Here is a 16,806-nt window from a genome sequence, read left to right on the forward strand (position 1 = left end):
AGCTTACAGTGAGAATTTGATGTCTTCCCCTGTATACATTCTCTAAACTACCTGTATTTCTTCAAATTTTGGCATTAAATTAAAAACCTCCAAACCGTTGTACATAGTACTTGCTGTCTTTTAGAAGGCTTACGTGCTTACACTGTTTCCTATATCATTTGTATTTTCAAAATTCCTTAGTAATAATTGACTTCCACTTTTCAGAAAAAATAACAAAATTTACAGGCAAGGACTTTCAAGGCTTTTTTATAAATTTGCCAGGTTACAGGGGATACAATATATAACATGTTGCGCCTGGCTGAAGTAGAAGTTGACAAAGAAGAGAGACCTCTCAGTCCACACAAAATAAGAAGTAGTGAGGTGAGTATTTTCTGTTTTGAAAATGATATTTTAAAATTCTTTTGTATAGTGTTAGGAAAACTTGGCATGTCTTTTTGCATATTGTTTTAAAATATTGAATCATTAAATTACAACAAAACACTTACTAAAGATCTGTCTAAAGTACTGTTCTTTTCACAGGTTTTGTTTAATCCATTTGATGATATTGTCCCAAGACCGAATAGAAAACTGAAGAAGGACAAACAAGAAGAAGAAGCTAAAAAGTCCAAAGTAAAAGGCACAAAGTAAATATATGCAACATAAGTCGTGGTTAATTTTAATCATCTTTAATTTGCAGCTTGTTGATCTTTTTGTTTCAATTTCTGCTTTTGAAGCACAAGGTTTTACCAAAATGCACAGAAGAATCTTAAGGAATCTTAGCAAAACCTGCTTCCCTGTTTCCGAGGTGGATCATGCATATCCAGTTTCTCCCTCTAAAATGGTTACTATTCATCTGTTGAGCTGTGACTTTTTCATACTTGGTGACAGTTTGTTGCAAAAATATATGGTAGCTTAAGTCTTTCCCATACCTCAAAATGGGCAATCATCTGACTGAGATGACACTGGAGTTAAAACCTGCCAGTAGTTAGGGCATAGCTCACTTGTTTGTTTTGAACTTATATTATCAGCTATCCCTTCTCTCCCACTGAAATACTTTGAAAAAGGCAGGCGTTTTGACATGGGAAAGTTCAGTTTCTGTAAATGATAGTTCATGGTTGCAAACACGCAGTGAAAAGTAAAAGAAAGTCTGAAGTGTGCATGCTGTCAGTTCTCTGCAAAAATATAGAATGTGTTGCAACTGACTGGTTCCAACATAGCATAAACAATTAACTCTTGAAAAAAATTAAAGATCGTTCTTTCTTTTAATTGCATTCTGTGAATGTGTGTGTTTGATGCCTTTCTGAGCCATCATATCCTGAAAATTTTGTGTCTGTTACTTGAATGCTGCTCTATTGAGATAAAAAGTATAAAATGCTACAGAGCTGTCAGCATATAAGAGTCTGTGAAAGTTGAGTCAGAATTTCTTAAAATGTGCCTTAACATTTTCTGTGTGATGCTTCACTGTCCCTGTTTTGTCTCAGGAATTCAATAGAACATGCTTTTCTAAATATTTTTGGTTTATAGCAAAACAACATGTAGTTGTTTGGAACTGGTACATTTAGCAGGAGAAAAAGGTTTTTTGAAAAACCTGATATGACATGAAGGTAATAGATTTAAAGATAACAGAATGTTACTAAGACTGTATTTAAAGTTTTACCAGGAAATGTTTTTTCTCTCTTAAAGAAACTTTAACCTGCTTTCCTTTGGGGAAGAAGCTGAAGAAGAAGAGGAAGAAGTCAGTAGAGTTAGTCAGGTAGTGTACCAAATCATCCTCATTTTTCTTTTCAACTTAATTACCTTTTCTGCATATTTTGTTCACTTTTTTTGGTTGCTAGGTGCAGTAACTCTTGCTTATTTCGGTGTAAGAGGGGTATACTTTTAAGGACAGATTTTCAGAGAAAAGTCTGCAAGTAACTGAAGAATCCCTCTAACAGATCCGGGAAAAGGGAATGTTTTCTATTAATTTTTAGTGTAATGAAGCTGATCTTAAAATTATCTAAGGAATAAATGAAAACACCACTTCAGATGTTTCAGGGTATCTGAAACACTTAATCTGTGCTAGGGAATATTTTTTGCTTTTGCTGCAATGCGTTACCAGTTCCTGAGGCTGTACAAAGAAGGGCAAGAAGGATAATATCTGGCGATATGGATCACAGTAGCTTTTATATTTAAAAAAGGGAGAGAGGAAGGAAATTATGAGAACAATTTTTTCCTGTCTTACAATATGGTGTTTGAGACACAAAGATAAATGAGCAAATAAGTATACAAATAAAAAGTGTTTTTCCCTCTTGGAATTTAGTTTGTGAACATTTATGCCACGAAATGTGATTAAAATGATAAACACATTTAAAAAGAGCTTCAATGAGGGATTAGGGCCATTGGTGTAATTTAAGTGTTGCAGGTCAAATTGTGTCTTCTGTAACAGGAGAGTTTCCAAATGTATCTATTATGGAGATTATGAATCTTGGAAAGAAAATTTGTATGCTTTGAGAGGTATAGAAGGCAGAGGTGACAGGATTTTGGAAGATTGTGTCAAGGATCAGCAAGAGCAAAATGGCTGCATGAAAGTGGGCAAGGGAGGAGGCAGAAGTGATTCCAACACAGGCAGTGTGCTTGCCAACAGGGACACAATCCCACAGGTTGTGGATGTAGCAGGCAGAGTTGGTTGCTAGTAACAGTCTCTACCAGCAGTCCTAAAAATGGCAAGCATGAACCAAGACCAAAATCCCCAGCCACATAGTCCCTTTAGGAGCAGTAAGAGATGGGAACAGAAGACAGAACTGGAGGCAATTCTACAGTGTAGATCCAACAGGCTTATCCAGAACAGGCACAGGTTTGATATTCAGGCAGTGAGTATATTCTCAGGCCTGAGCTGAAATGGTGCTCATGGGCAGAGGAGTTACAGGTAAAACCCCTCAAGGCTGCAAAGACTAGTAGTGGACTCAGTGATCTGACAGTGAGGCCCTCACTGGTTGTTGATTAGTGTTTAGACTGAAGCTTTTAATGTCCAAACTGCTTATTTTCTGTGCATGTTTGGAGCACTTTACAGTATACACTCCCAGCCCCACTCCAAAGCCCACCCCCCCACTTCTTATTTTTTTCATGTGCTGAATGTGTTAGCTTTTGTTTTCTACATAATAAAAAATTGAAGTTGCATTTAAATGAGTACAATTTGTCCACACAATTACTGTACTCCTGAAAGGATTATACAATGCATGTGTAATGCAGATATTCAGGTCACTATACAGATTGTTTCTGCGGCAGAGGTTTTCAGTCTGATTTCACTCTGAAATTTGTCTGCTTTTTTCAGATTAGCATAGGGAATAGTTTCCTACTGTAGCCTTTCTGCTGAAGACCTTATGTGTTCTTAGATTTGACTCGTGTCAGTAGATGACTCCTGCATAATGTATTCTAGGTTGATGTATTGCAGTTTATTAATTTCTTTTTTTCCTAGGGATCTACTTATTGTTCTTCCAATTAATAAGTATTTCTTTGTACATGGTAGTTCATTGAGTTGTCATGTGCTGTTATTGAAAGTCAAGTTCTTAACCTCTTCATTCACTGAAGTGCATATGTGCTAGACTATGTATCTGTATGATGTGTGATGATTGTGATGACTAAACGATCTCTTTTTTTTTCTTTGTTCCTCTCTTTCCTATTGCAAAAATAATTTTTAAATCCATGAAGTCAGTTTGATGCTTCTCTTTCTGGAACACTTTCTCAGTTCTTCTGCTCATAAAAATGTTTATGTTTACTGGTTAGACTAAACCTAACAAGAAAGAAGTTACCTTTTTCTTACCATAATCCTGTTTACTATGTATCCTCTTAAACTGAAATGAATAATACTTTTTTTTTCTTTTAACAGAGCATGAAGGGGAAAAGTAAAAGTAGTCATGATCTACTGAAGGATGATCCACATCTAAGCTCAGTTCCCGCTGTCAAAAGGTTAATGTGATTTCCAGTTTCCACAACAGGTTTACTTTGAAGATGTTACACCCATTTAGCATCATATATATTCTTTGTTTGTCTATTACTCTTTAAGAAATTAAGGGTGCCAATGCTTGATGGGACCAAACATTTCTCTAACCGTCTGTGTTGTCACCAGCATTGGCCATCAGTTGATGCCCAAGAAAGAATAAAAGCAGTGCAAGCATAGTGTTTATCTGAGTGGTGTCCCAGCCTCCATCAACTTTCACATTGGAGGATAGTCTGAGTTTGATGTGGTTCATCTGTTTAATCCTTAATAGAGCTCTCATCAAAGTATGGATCAAGTGTCTTGTAATATTATTTCTATTCACACTCTTTCTGTATGCTACAGGAAGAAGTATCTCCCCTTTCTGTGCTGAACCTGGTTGCTGCTAGCATCGTTTGATGAATTCTAACTTTCATTCTGAAAGAGACAGTGAGCAGTCACTCCCTTTATGCCTCTCTTTACCACAATCCTCTCTTAGACTATTTTCTAGCCTAAACTTACAAAGTTTACTGAGACTTTCTTCATGTAGAAGTTGTTCTGCACCATGGTTATTCTTGTGTTCTTCCTAACCCTCCAACCCTGCATACGCTCTAAAGTACCTCCTTTTTTTTCCCAAATCTAAAAAACACAACAAAAATGAAGTGAATCATACATCTGTATGCTTGGATAAAGTTGATTTTCTTCTCTATTTCTTTTTAAAACTTCTAAACACAGTCAATGTATTTTCATGGACTTTTCTCATCTTAATACTCAACTCCAAGAATTTGCTTGTCATAGAATTATAGAGTAGCTTGCTTTGGAAGGGTCCGTTAAAATTTATTGCATCCAAACCCCCTGCAATAAGCAGGGACATCTTCAACTTGATCAAGTTGCTCAGAGCCCACCCAACTTGGCCTGGAATGTTTCAAGGGATGGGGCAGTCTGTTCCAGTGTCTCATCACCTCCATCGTGAAAAATACCTTCCTTATATCTAGACTGAATTTGCTCTCTTTTAGTTTAAAACTTTCACCCTCTGTGTTATATTGCAACAGGTCCTGCTGGAAAGTCTGTCTCAATCTTCCAGGCTCCCTTTAAGTGTTGAAAGGCTGCAATAAGATGTACCCAGAGTCTTCTCTCTTCCAGGCTCAGCAACTCTGACTCTTAAGCCTTTCCTCATTGGAGAGGTGATCATCCTCATGGCTTACCTCTGGAGTCCTTTGGTCAGGTTTCTGTTTTTTCTGGGCAGAGGACCCTAGACCTGTATTCAGCACTCCAGGTGGAATCTCATGAGCAAATGAGAGGGCAAGAGTCACCTCCTGTGACCTGGTGGTCATGCTGCTTTTGATGCAGCCCAAAATACAATTGGATTTCTGAGCTTCAGTCCTATGTTGTCAACTCATGGCTAGCTTTTCATCCACCAGCACTCCCACGTCCTTCTTACAGGGCTGCTCTCAGTCCATTCATCCCCCAGTCTGTATTGATAGCAGCAGTTGCCTTGACCCAGGCACAGCACATTATTAAATTTATGTAATTAATGCAACTCGTTTAGAGTTTCTTTGATGACCTTGATTACTTACTGATTGCTTAGAGCACACTTCAAAGCCTTTACTTTTGGGACTCTTTAATATTCCTTGCTTTTTCTCTAACATAACCTCTTTTTTAAATTGTGGGATAGAAAAAGTTTCAAGAGTCTTTATTATTACTTTGTGATAATTAACAGTGGATATGTTACCCTTAGGATATTCAAATAGATTTCCTTTTTAATTCACTAAACAGTAGCTGTGTAACAAATTAAAATTTTGATGTTAAGCTTAAGTATCAGTAATATGCATGTTGAACATGCCTGTAGAAAGAAGAATTTCCAAAATAAACTCTTTGCAACTAAATGCTTGTAATTGTTTGATAGATGATATCAGAAACATCATGAGGTTTTATCTTTTGGCTGTATACATTACTATTTTGCTTTGATAACTGAGGATGTGGTTAGACTTTACCCATTGTATAAATGTCCATGGTTTTAAACATTTCTAACTAGAAAAAAATTTTTTAACAGTCAGATGATAGGAGATTATATTAATTTATACTTTTTTAAGATAAATGTGAGGATGACATAAATGACTAAGTTGACTAAAATTTCAGGTAGCTAACCAAACAAAATTTTTTATTTAAGAAATGGGGGTTTTTTGAATGGTATTTTAAATCTCCTCTAGATCTTCAAAGTAATTGCATTTTTTCTTCTTTTAGTGAAGCAGCAAGTGAGGAGAAGGATTTGAGTGAGGTAAGCTACACTTTTTTACAAATAAATCTGTTTTTTACTGTGTGCAGATTAGATTTTCTTGGAGGAACAAAGGCTACTTTAGAGATTTTTGAGAACTAGCTCAAATCAGATTTCCAGCAAAAGCTGGAGGCCCTTTCAGAGCTCTAATATTTATCCATTGTGACCATTCATAGAAGGGTAGAGTTAGCATGATACATACTCCATTTTATAAAAACTGCTTATACTGTATTTCAGTGAGTAGATTAGGTATATGGGATTATGGTATATGGCTTTTTTACCACAGAGTGACAAACCACCAGAGTGATAAAAGCCCTGAAATTGCTTCCAAAAAAATTTACAATGAGATTTGTCCTGAATAACGATATAACTGCAGTGTTTGAGGGTAAGTCTGCTTATGATTGAGAGTCCTGTTGGAAAGATTTCTCCAAGAAAACAAAATTTCAGTGAATATTTATCACTTAAATTGTATTGAGAAGACTGCCACCTCAGAAAGACATGAAATCTGAATAATCAAGCAGTAGCATTCAGCTAAACACAGAGGCTATTTTAAGCACAAGAAAATTGTTGTACGTGGTTCAGAGCAAGCTTGCTAGCTGAAGTATGTCTCTGTCTTCAGCCATGAGTTGCTGTTGAGACAAGGAAGTAATATTTGACTAGGAATGTAATCTTCCATTCCCCAAAGTGAATCCTGTAAAGTACTGCTCCGTAGGTCTCTCTGTCATGCACAGGTACTGACTATACTGTTAGCTGATGCACTGTGAAGGTAAAGGAAGAACACAATCTGTCCCCTTCTTGTTCCTAAAATAATCTGCTTGCGCCCTGTTCGCTGGTGCTTTTTTCAGAAGGCATAATATCAGTTCAGGTTTTTTGACTCTTCTTTCTAATTCCTGCTGTGCGGGAGCATTTAAGTGTTAGAAGCATTTGGCAAATGCTATATAATTAATAATTCTTCAGATGTTCAAATAGCCCTTTGTTAAGCGAGTTGAATTGGGGGAGTATAGTACATGGATGTGTTAGGCAGAAGAGTAAAAATTTAAATAAATATACTTGATTAGTCTGAAGTAGGAAATAGGAAGGCTTTTTTCTTCTTTTTCCTGGAGAGGTGTTCTCCTTAGATTTCATTTCATTGAAAGATTTTAGTTAGTATCTAGCATTTCAGGTAGTTACCTGAGTCTTGTGAAGTGGTACTAGTATTTTTCATCTCTCTTGGAGTTACTTCAGTTAACCTGTCACAGGATCACTTTCACATGCTGCAACATATTGGTAGTTTTATAGCCAATCCTATGAGCAAATAATTCTTTCAGATCTCCCTATGTCCCCCAAATAAAAAGTCCCTCATGTGTAAGAGAAACTCTTGTTAATTCCCTAAACACCTGGACTTGCTGTTCATGCTATTAACTACCATCCTGTTTCTCTTACTGCAGTCCTCAAAGTCATGCACTTAATTCTTTGAGAGTCAGAGCCTTTGTATTAGCAACACCTCATAGCTATTTCTTAAGATTCTTTTTGTGCCCATCATCCAACAGAACAGCCACGTCCCTTTTCATGTGTCATGTATTTGAGTCTGGTTGGAAATGTGTTAAAGCTTTTAGCTGGTGAGACCTCAGAAAAACGAAGATCTAAAAGAGAGAAGTGCTTCTAGAAGGATTGTATGAGAAGAGGGACTGACGGAGAAGACTAGGCAGGCGAAAAGAGTGGAGTTGCAGGAGGGAAGAGATTGAGGTGAAAGATTATATCCTATTTTCTCAGTGTTTTTCTAGAAGAAAACTGTCAAAATCCTGTGCAAAGTGAGAGTGATGCACAGTTTGCAAAGTAGGGTATTTAGCTGAGTGGTACAAGTTGAACCATTTTGCCCCTACCATTTTAAAATACCATCCATAGAACCCACCCCCTGTTACTCAGAATTCTGTAATTTTTAACTAGCTTACTACTTAGCAATTACAATCTGTCCAGAGATGTTTGTTTATATTTGAGAAGTTCTCCTATCCAACTTTTTGTGTTTCAGTGACATACTCTACCTAAGTGCTCGCCAAATCTACACCAGGAGTCTGTTTTTATCCTGGACTGTTAAACGCCTCGAAAACAGTCCTGTCACTCTTTTCTGGATTCTGGCCCCTGGCATTAAGGTCTATAGTCACCCATCTCCCTGACTATCAAGGAAACAAATCCTTCAGAAAGCTTTAGTATCTCCTCTGTCAAACAATACCTTTCTGGTAAATTAAGGGAAATGCTGATCCTGTTCCACTTTTTTCTTCCCCTATTTAAAAAGAAATTATGAAATACCCACAACTTTTCAGTTATTTCATTGGCAAAATATTCAACTGATTTGACTGTGTCAAATACTCAGAGATTTATTTTTCTATTCCCTACTGATCTTCTCTTGTCTAAATTTTCAATCTGAGTATGGTAGTCTGAAGATTCCTTAACAGTAACTGAAATACAGCTCTTCATTTTTCTCTTCTATTCCAAAACTGTGCCTCTTGCTGCTTTTATTTTTCTACCCTTTCGCCCCCTATGTTTAGGGACATGGTCCTCATGCTGCTCTTCCTCCTACCTGTCTATCACACTCAGGCCATATACATGGTCTTTAGAGTGTTCCTTTCTAAGCACTTGCATCCTGGCTGTCGCTTGGATACAGTAAAGTCCTTTGGAATGACATTTGTAAGTGTCCTTTGTCTATGTGGGTAAGATTAGAATCATGTAGCATCTTACACTTTTCTTTTGCTGGTTAGCATCACAGCAAAGTAAAAATAAAAAGATGCACCATGTAATCTTTGAGCTGGCATTCTTCCATTCAAATTCAAGCAGACTTCCTTCTTCAAGGAAGAAAGTAGTCAACATTAGATCCCTTGATCTGGTCAGGCCGCTTCTTCATTCTGCAATTACTTTTCCCTCCAAGTGTCTTTGAACCAAGGTGAGTTTGTCTCCTTTTGCCTCCCTCTGCTAGTCCTGGAGGCCTGAAGCCTGTGCTAGGACCTGTGCAGCAAGTTTGGATGACTGATTCCGCAGCCTGTTTTGATTGATGGACTAACCTCTTCCATCCCATCATTGCTGAAGTATAGCCCTGTGGCAGGCTGTTGTGGAATTTTATTTTTCTTTTAGTAGAAAATGAAGGAAAAGTTTAGTGTATTACTGTGTTCAAATTTATGACTTTTGAACAATGACCAGAGTAGTATCACATTGCTATGATGTCATATGTAGACCTGTCAGAGCTTATAGTCTAGAATAGACTAGTTTAATTTTTTTAACCATACAAAAATGGTGTAATTTCTGTATGAAAAACTATTATATTTCAATTTTTTTGTTCTCTCTGAGGCAAATAACAAGGTATTTGTTTGAAAAGTTTGCTTTGAAATGAAGTATTTATATTTTTTCTTGAAAGGGATTTTATTGTGTAGTAAAAAAAAAACAAAAGTAATTTTATTGTTTTAAATCAATAAAGGAGGAAGAAGAACATGATGAAGATGCTGATAGTGTAGACGATGAAGCTGGTAGTCATGAGAGATCTCAAATAAAGGAACGCATTGCCAAGAAGTTGAAAATTGATACAAGTGAAAATGCTAAACAGCAACTTCTAGAGGAAGAAACTAAGCCAGAAAAGAAAACAAGTAGTCGCAGGTAAGGGTTATTTTATTTGTTTTTTCTTTCTTTAGATTGTTTACAGTTCAGTATTTTCTGCTCAATTCCAGTTTTGCAGTTATTGATAGGTTAATGTTACATTAAAAATACTCCCCCCTGACCAACTTCTTCTGTAGAAGATGAGGTTGTCTATTGCGTTCTCATTTCTTAGTTTTGTTGGGCAGTTTGAACCAAACAGGTAAGTTATATTTTGTTACACTCAGCGCTTACTGATACCTTCTATGTGAGTTTTGTTTTCCCCCGTGAGTCAGAAATGAAGTGTATTTGTATGTATTTGTCATGCTTTACTTTGTCTTTCTAGTCAATTGTAAGATTGAGTTTTGTAACTTCTTTATCTATGGTAACGCATGGTAGTCGCCCACCACTGAGGCTCACAGAAAGGCCAGGCACCCTAGGTGTGCAGTGAGGTCTGGTTTAACACAGTAGTCATTCTTACAGTATGCCAGTTTTTCAGCACTGCAGTTGATACATCAGTTTTCCTTTACAGACCTAAAAGTGTGGGTTCCTGTTACATAATTTAACCATACCAGTCTTTGTGAACATCTGCACTGATTAGCACTCAGTTTTCAGTGAGGTAGTTTGTTTTCGTGGGAATTTCTGCTGCATAATGTTAAAATTGCATAAAAACACTGATCATGTATGCAAGTGATGAATAGTGGATCTGATGTCAAGTTTATTAGGAATTATTATTCGGTATTTCAATAAATACGGACTCCATAAATTACTGGAAAATTAAGACCTTGCAGTTAAAAAGTTAAATGTGTAAGTTTACTTATTCATTGAAACTTACTGGGAGATAGGTTGAGGAAACATCAGAAGGTGGGTTTAGATTTTGTGCTTTTAACTCTGCACAATAGCTCTAGAAAGTAAAATATTCATGGAATTTAAGTGGGGAAATTCTGTGGCCTTTTCTACATCTTCTCCACTATTGATTTGAATCTAAGAATCACACCAGGTACAGTGCAGAAGCCTTTGTAATTTGAGCAAATCTGAATTGGTTCCACTCAGTTCTTTCTTGGGTCTAGATGATGTTACTTCCAAAGTTCCTCCTAATTTTGCATTTGCTGAAGACATAACCCAATACACCTGATAGCTGGTGATACATAAGCAAGAGCATTTGACATCAAAGACCCAGCACAATAACAAAGATACAGTTAACAAAGTTTGTAATTTAAATGGGCATTAGTTTTTCGTGTCATACAATTTAGAGACTAGGCAACCAACTTTCATACTTGGTCAGACTTTATGTAGTCAGCAAGATCTGTGTGGTCAGGTCTGTAAACTGATGTTAATCCACTTCTTTTAGAACTGTACATATATTTGATCTCTTTGTAGAGTCATGTAGTGTTATGTGCACCAGCATAAAGCTCCCATTCATGAGCATTGGTTTTTTTTATTTTTCATTGTTCCTTTCTCTCTATAAGAGCATGTAAGTCACAGTACATGAAATGGAGCGTCATGATTTTATGGCTATGTTAGATAAACTGGGGAATTTTTCAAAGAGCATATACAAGACATCTTTTCAAACCTATCTACTGGTTTTCCTTTGAAGTTGAGCTGTTTGCTGCTTTGACAATTGGTGGATGCACTATCTCTGCTATAGACATCTGCTCCACAGCAAGTATACTGAGATCAATTAGTATGACATAACTTTGATCTCAAAGTTTCATTCCTAGTCCTATGGTTGGTATTGATACATAGTCCCACTGATAAATTATATGAATATTTATCTAGTGTCAATTAAAATGGCTTTGTGTCAGTGTGTTGGGCAAGAATGTGAGGGTAATTTTCTGTCTCAAATCGTGCGTTTTTCTGATAAAAAAAAGAAGTAGTTCCTCGTTTTCAATAGTCTTGCCTTCAGTGATTGATTAGTCTTGCACCCCAGTAATGTTTGTGGTCATACCCATAGCATTCCCCAATACAGAATGAGTGTTGAAAAAGTCTCAGATTGAATGAACTGTTCAGTCGTGAAGACTGAAGAAATACAGATTAGGATTAAATAGCCATATCAGATAATGGAGGCAGGGATTCAGAAATTTGAAAGAACTCCAAGAAAAACTCTGTCTGAAAAAGAACCTTGAAATATATGTCAGCCAAATAATATCCTAAGAATAACAATAGTCTTTGCAATCTGTATGTATTTACTACCTGCTTATCTGTCCAACCACCTGTCCACTAATCAAGTTGAACAACCTCTGGGGTTTTACAGGGCTGGCTGCTGGAAAATAAATTGCTTAAGGTGTAACAGCAACGGAAGGTTAGAGGATAGCCACTTGCATGATGTTTTTTGTTATTTTCAGAGACATTGGTATAGTCAATCTGTAAGATGCTGATTCTGATTGTGGTTACTTTTTTTGCTCTTTCAAGATAGCAGTAGTAGTAGTAGTATAGCCAGATGGGTTATCTTAACTCAGAAAAGGCTTTTATGGGACGCATTTTTAGCCGTTGGGAGCTATAGCCTTGGGCGACACAGCTTAGTATCACAAGTAACATAAATTTCTAGACTTACTGTTTTCCAAATAATCCTCTGGCATCTTCTGACATGGAAATCAAAGACATGACATTGTTTGTTTTAAATAAGGTGTTATTAAATTTGAGGTCTGATGAGATAAAGTAAGATAAACAGTATCAAGTCTGAAATAGTGACTATTTTCCAAGCGTACTGGAGATGATAGATAACATACTCATGGGTGTTTACCACCCACTGTAGTTGAAGTCTGTGGTGATCAGAGGCAGAGATCTGGAACATGCAAATGTCAAACAAAAAGTTGGATCAACCAACATACATAGCTTAAGGGTAATGTTTACAAACATATCAGCGGGCCAAGAAACATCTGATACCTATCCAAATTGTTCATCTCATCAGATATTTAAACGTGCTAATAGAATAACAACCTCTAGGATTTGGTTTTTTTCAGAGTTCCGTCTCTAATATGCATTACTTTTTCTACAGATCTGCATTCATTTATATCAATCCTGGTTTTTTTAATGCAAATGCATTTGTGAAGTCAAAAGGTTGTGCATCTGTTTCCAAGAAACAATATGGAAACAACAGACACCTTCTCAAATTCACGGTACTGAGATCCAATGCAATTTCTAAATGCAATCATGCTTGAAATGCTCAAATGGTAAAGTTAATATTAGTTGTTTCAGTATGCATTTTAACCTTTTGTATATGTTTTAAAAACAACTTGATACACTTCAAAATTTTATATTAGATAAGAAACCTCAAGAAAAAGTTTCCTACTCATTCTGGCAAGTTGTTAGAAAAATTCCACAGATCTGTTGTTCTTTTATTAGAAAGGTTAAACCTAAGTTTGAAAGTACAGAACAGCTGTTTAAATGAAGGAATGTATAGAGATGGAAGTGTTTGCCATCAATGTAAAAGTAATCAAATTTATCAGCATTGCATCAAGTTTGTAAAATGGCAGTGGCTTAAAATGACTATCTGAAGTCTTCAGAGTAAATAGTCTTCTTCTAGTTCGGTAATTAAAACTATTTTTTTACAGTTCTTTTCATCCTGTAGGTGGAGCTTGGGTGCTATACATTTCTGGTTACCTGCTCTTAAAGTTTTCAGTGCTTCCTGTTTGCAAGACATGCAGAATGGAGAGAAGTACAGTTGGCAGTACAGTTTTTCACTGTACAGTCAACAATTTCAGTTGCAGCCTTATAGTGGAAGTGTTATTAAATAACAGTGTGGAATAGATGGCTAGACTAGCTAAACTACTGAGGAAGAGAAGCTGTCTTCTTTTTGAGTAGTCAACATTACTTAAGTTCAACTCTGTATTTCCTATTGTATATTTTTTGCTTAATAATCCTATTATTTGCAGTTGAACTAAGTTGTCACATTTCTTTTTAAGATGTTATTCCTCAGACTTACTTTTTAGTTAAAAAACAAAATGAAATCACTTGGACAAATAACTTGCATCTCCACAGTCCTTTCGTCTTCTAGGTACAATGGTAATAAAATCAGTTAATAATGCCAGGCAGGACTTCAAGTTCATGCTAAGTCCACTTCAGCCAGTAAAAATTGCGTATAGTTAAGACACTATAACATTCTTAGCATCTGAATAAACACTGATACACTGAGCCTGCAAGTTTGCTTTTCTAAAGTGCTCTTGTAAGTATGTGTTCACATGGAAGGCTTTTAAAGAAGAACTTTAAATCAAAACTTCTTTTTCGCTTTATATAGCTGCAGTTGTTGTAAAAAATGAGTTTGATATTTTGTATTCATAAATTAATACCATTTGTTAGGATATGTTATTTTAAATACATTTACTGTACACTTGTTGCCTTGTGCTTATAATGCGGGCATTATAGTGAAAAGTAGTGAAAGTAATTTTGAAGACTCAGATAATTCTACAGTGGAAGATTTCTTGTCATTCTTGTAATTGTTGAAAATCTGTAACTTCTTTGTTCTTTATAAGTTGGATTTCTGTGCATCTATAGAATGCATCCAAGGGGGCTGAGACTGATGTCATATAAATCTGCTGACTATAATCTTGATTGCAAGGTGGCAACAGTGCTGTATGCAATCTTTCAAATACTGGAAATCCTCTGACTGGAGGAGGTTGCAGATGTTGCACCCATTGTCACAAAAGGCAGTCACCACAGGGAGGATTCAGTTACCCTCACTTTGATCTGTGGGCAATTTACAGGGCAGGTCCTCCTGGAAGCTATTTCTGGGCAAGTGAAGGAGAAAAAGGTGACTGGAAGTAGTCAGGACAGGTTGAGGAAAGGCAAAATCAGAGAGCAGTGGATATCATCTGGTTTCAGCATGAGGCTAGAGTAAATGGGTTTCTGAGGTTCCTTCCAACCTGAATTCTTCAGTGATCTGGTAGGTTTTTTTGTGTTTTTTTTTTTTTTATTTTATTCCCCCCTCCAGCCTCCTTAGAGTCTGCTGAGGTGTGGCAGCTCTTTAATAGTTTTGATTTTTTGTGATTAAGTTATATGTATATGTATTTAGGTATTTTATTTATGCTTCTGCTTAATTAAACTTAATCCAGTAGCTCATCTTTGTATTCAGGAAGCTACTTTTTTGTGAGCATTGTTGTGCTGTTTTATAGATAAACCAGCAGGGGAAATGGACTCACCACAAGAGAGATTATAAGTCAGAGATACAATTTAATGAAAGATGTTACCATAAATACACTGACACAAAGGGAAATTGCTTTCAACTCACAAAACCTAGCAATATAATCCAGTGTCCTGGGGCACAAACCCTAAGGGATTTGTTGGCCCTTGTGCTGAGACCCGCATGGTTCCCCCCAAGTCCAAAGCAAAAGGAAGGGAAAAACCTGTTGGTGCAGGCAATGGCTGTAGTCTGGTTGAGAGTGGCGGTCGTAGTCTAGTCAAGAGTGGTGGTCTCCTCCTGTCAAGGTCCTGCTGCTCCTCTGGATCTGACGAGAGGTTCCCAAGGTCTTCTTACCCACCACTTATGTACCCTCAGGGAGCACCCAGTCCCTTCCCCAGGGCGGGGACTCACACAATGGGTGATTAACTCTGGGAGTCATAGGGTATCCCTGAACTGTTGATGGCCCATTAGCAGCCATGCCCCCCCAGGCTGGGTGTGAAGGTGATAATGACTCCCTGGGCAGCTGCTGCTAATGGTCCATTGTCCTTGGGGAATGAATAGAGGGGGTAGAATACACAGCTTTGATCACCCCCACACAAGTGTTAACTGGTCCCACCTGCTGAACTAGGACAGTTGTTTATACGTATAGCTATGTGATGTCAATACCATATATTTAGAGCTACTTACTTACTTTGGAATGTTAAGTTTTATCTGTTTTATATGGAATTATGATATTATTTCTTCACAATAACTACTATTTCAAATTTATTAACTGTAGTTCTAATCCTACTAGTATTTTCTTAAAACAAATGTAATTCACTGTATGGCCTGTCCAACAACAGAGTGATTTTTTTTGTTTCCTACCAGAAAATATTCATTGTATATTAATAAGACTGGCTTTTGAGTTCCTGAGTAGAAACTTTCCAACTGACTTCAAACTTCTCTATACTTAGAAAACTGCTGCTGTTTTCGTACAGCAAATTCAGGTGATCTGTTAATAGTATTTTAAGCCAAAGGAGACCATTAGATAAACTGTGTGTCTCATACCATAATTTACTGCCAGTTTCTCCTGTACTGAACTCCCTGTTTGGCTACAGCTGAACAGGGAAGGCATTCAGACATAATCTGTAGATATCAGGAGAGTGTAGTCTGGTTGGTATTTAGTCAGTGAGTGTAGTCTATTCCAGTATTTAGATAATTACTCCTAACAGTACCTCGTCCAGTTTTACATTTCCATTTGTCAGGGTTCTGCTTGTAGCCAATGAATTCTTTTTTGCTGTGCCTTTTTTCTGAAATTCACTGCAATATGCTGTATTTTCTCTTCCTTTGAGTACTTAAATTCTAATTGAATCCTTTTGATAAACTGTACGTGTTGAGTTTTTTCAGTCTTTCACTGTAAGACTTTTTCCCATTCTTCAAATCACTTTGTGGCTTGTTTTCTTTTAGCTTCTCTATTTTTTCAACATTCTTTAAAGCACTGTCATTATTAATCTCTTCCTAGCCTCAATAGTGCTGTATACAGAGAGCTGCAACTCTTTTTATTCTTACTTCCACCTACCTGTTCATTCATGGATTGACCCCATTAGCCCTTCTTCCTGGTGTTGCACCAATACACTTGTGTTGCTAGTGCTTTCCAAATTCTTTTGAGTTATCACTCTCTGAGAACTAGTTTCTTATTTTGTTCACTTACTCTGTTTTTTGCTTCCTAGATTTTGGCCATTAGCTGTCTTCAGCTTTTATTTTATTTAGCAAGCCCAGGTTGCTTGACATTTCTGATATGAGAATTTGCTATAGTTTGTGTGATTCCGTACTAATGTGTTTAGTACTGAGTTCCCTGGAATTTATAGATACATTTTTAGTCATTTGTTAATGTGTCATTGTCAG

General features: G+C 36.7%; 1 protein-coding gene across 1 annotated transcript in view; it reads left to right on the forward strand.

Moving 5' to 3' along the window:
* CWC27 (CWC27 spliceosome associated cyclophilin) overlaps positions 1 to 16,806 on the forward strand; it is a 101,624-nt gene that overhangs the window by 4,484 nt on the left and 80,334 nt on the right. Inside the window, exons 5-10 of the mRNA XM_071581058.1 lie at positions 262 to 360; positions 520 to 623; positions 1,663 to 1,732; positions 3,845 to 3,924; positions 6,176 to 6,209; positions 9,652 to 9,827. Coding sequence (XP_071437159.1) covers positions 262 to 360; positions 520 to 623; positions 1,663 to 1,732; positions 3,845 to 3,924; positions 6,176 to 6,209; positions 9,652 to 9,827 — 563 coding nt within the window. The remainder of the gene's footprint in view (positions 1 to 261; positions 361 to 519; positions 624 to 1,662; positions 1,733 to 3,844; positions 3,925 to 6,175; positions 6,210 to 9,651; positions 9,828 to 16,806) is intronic.

This window comes from Pithys albifrons, chromosome Z (assembly GCF_047495875.1).
Source record: "Pithys albifrons albifrons isolate INPA30051 chromosome Z, PitAlb_v1, whole genome shotgun sequence".
Lineage (NCBI taxonomy): Eukaryota > Metazoa > Chordata > Aves > Passeriformes > Thamnophilidae > Pithys > Pithys albifrons.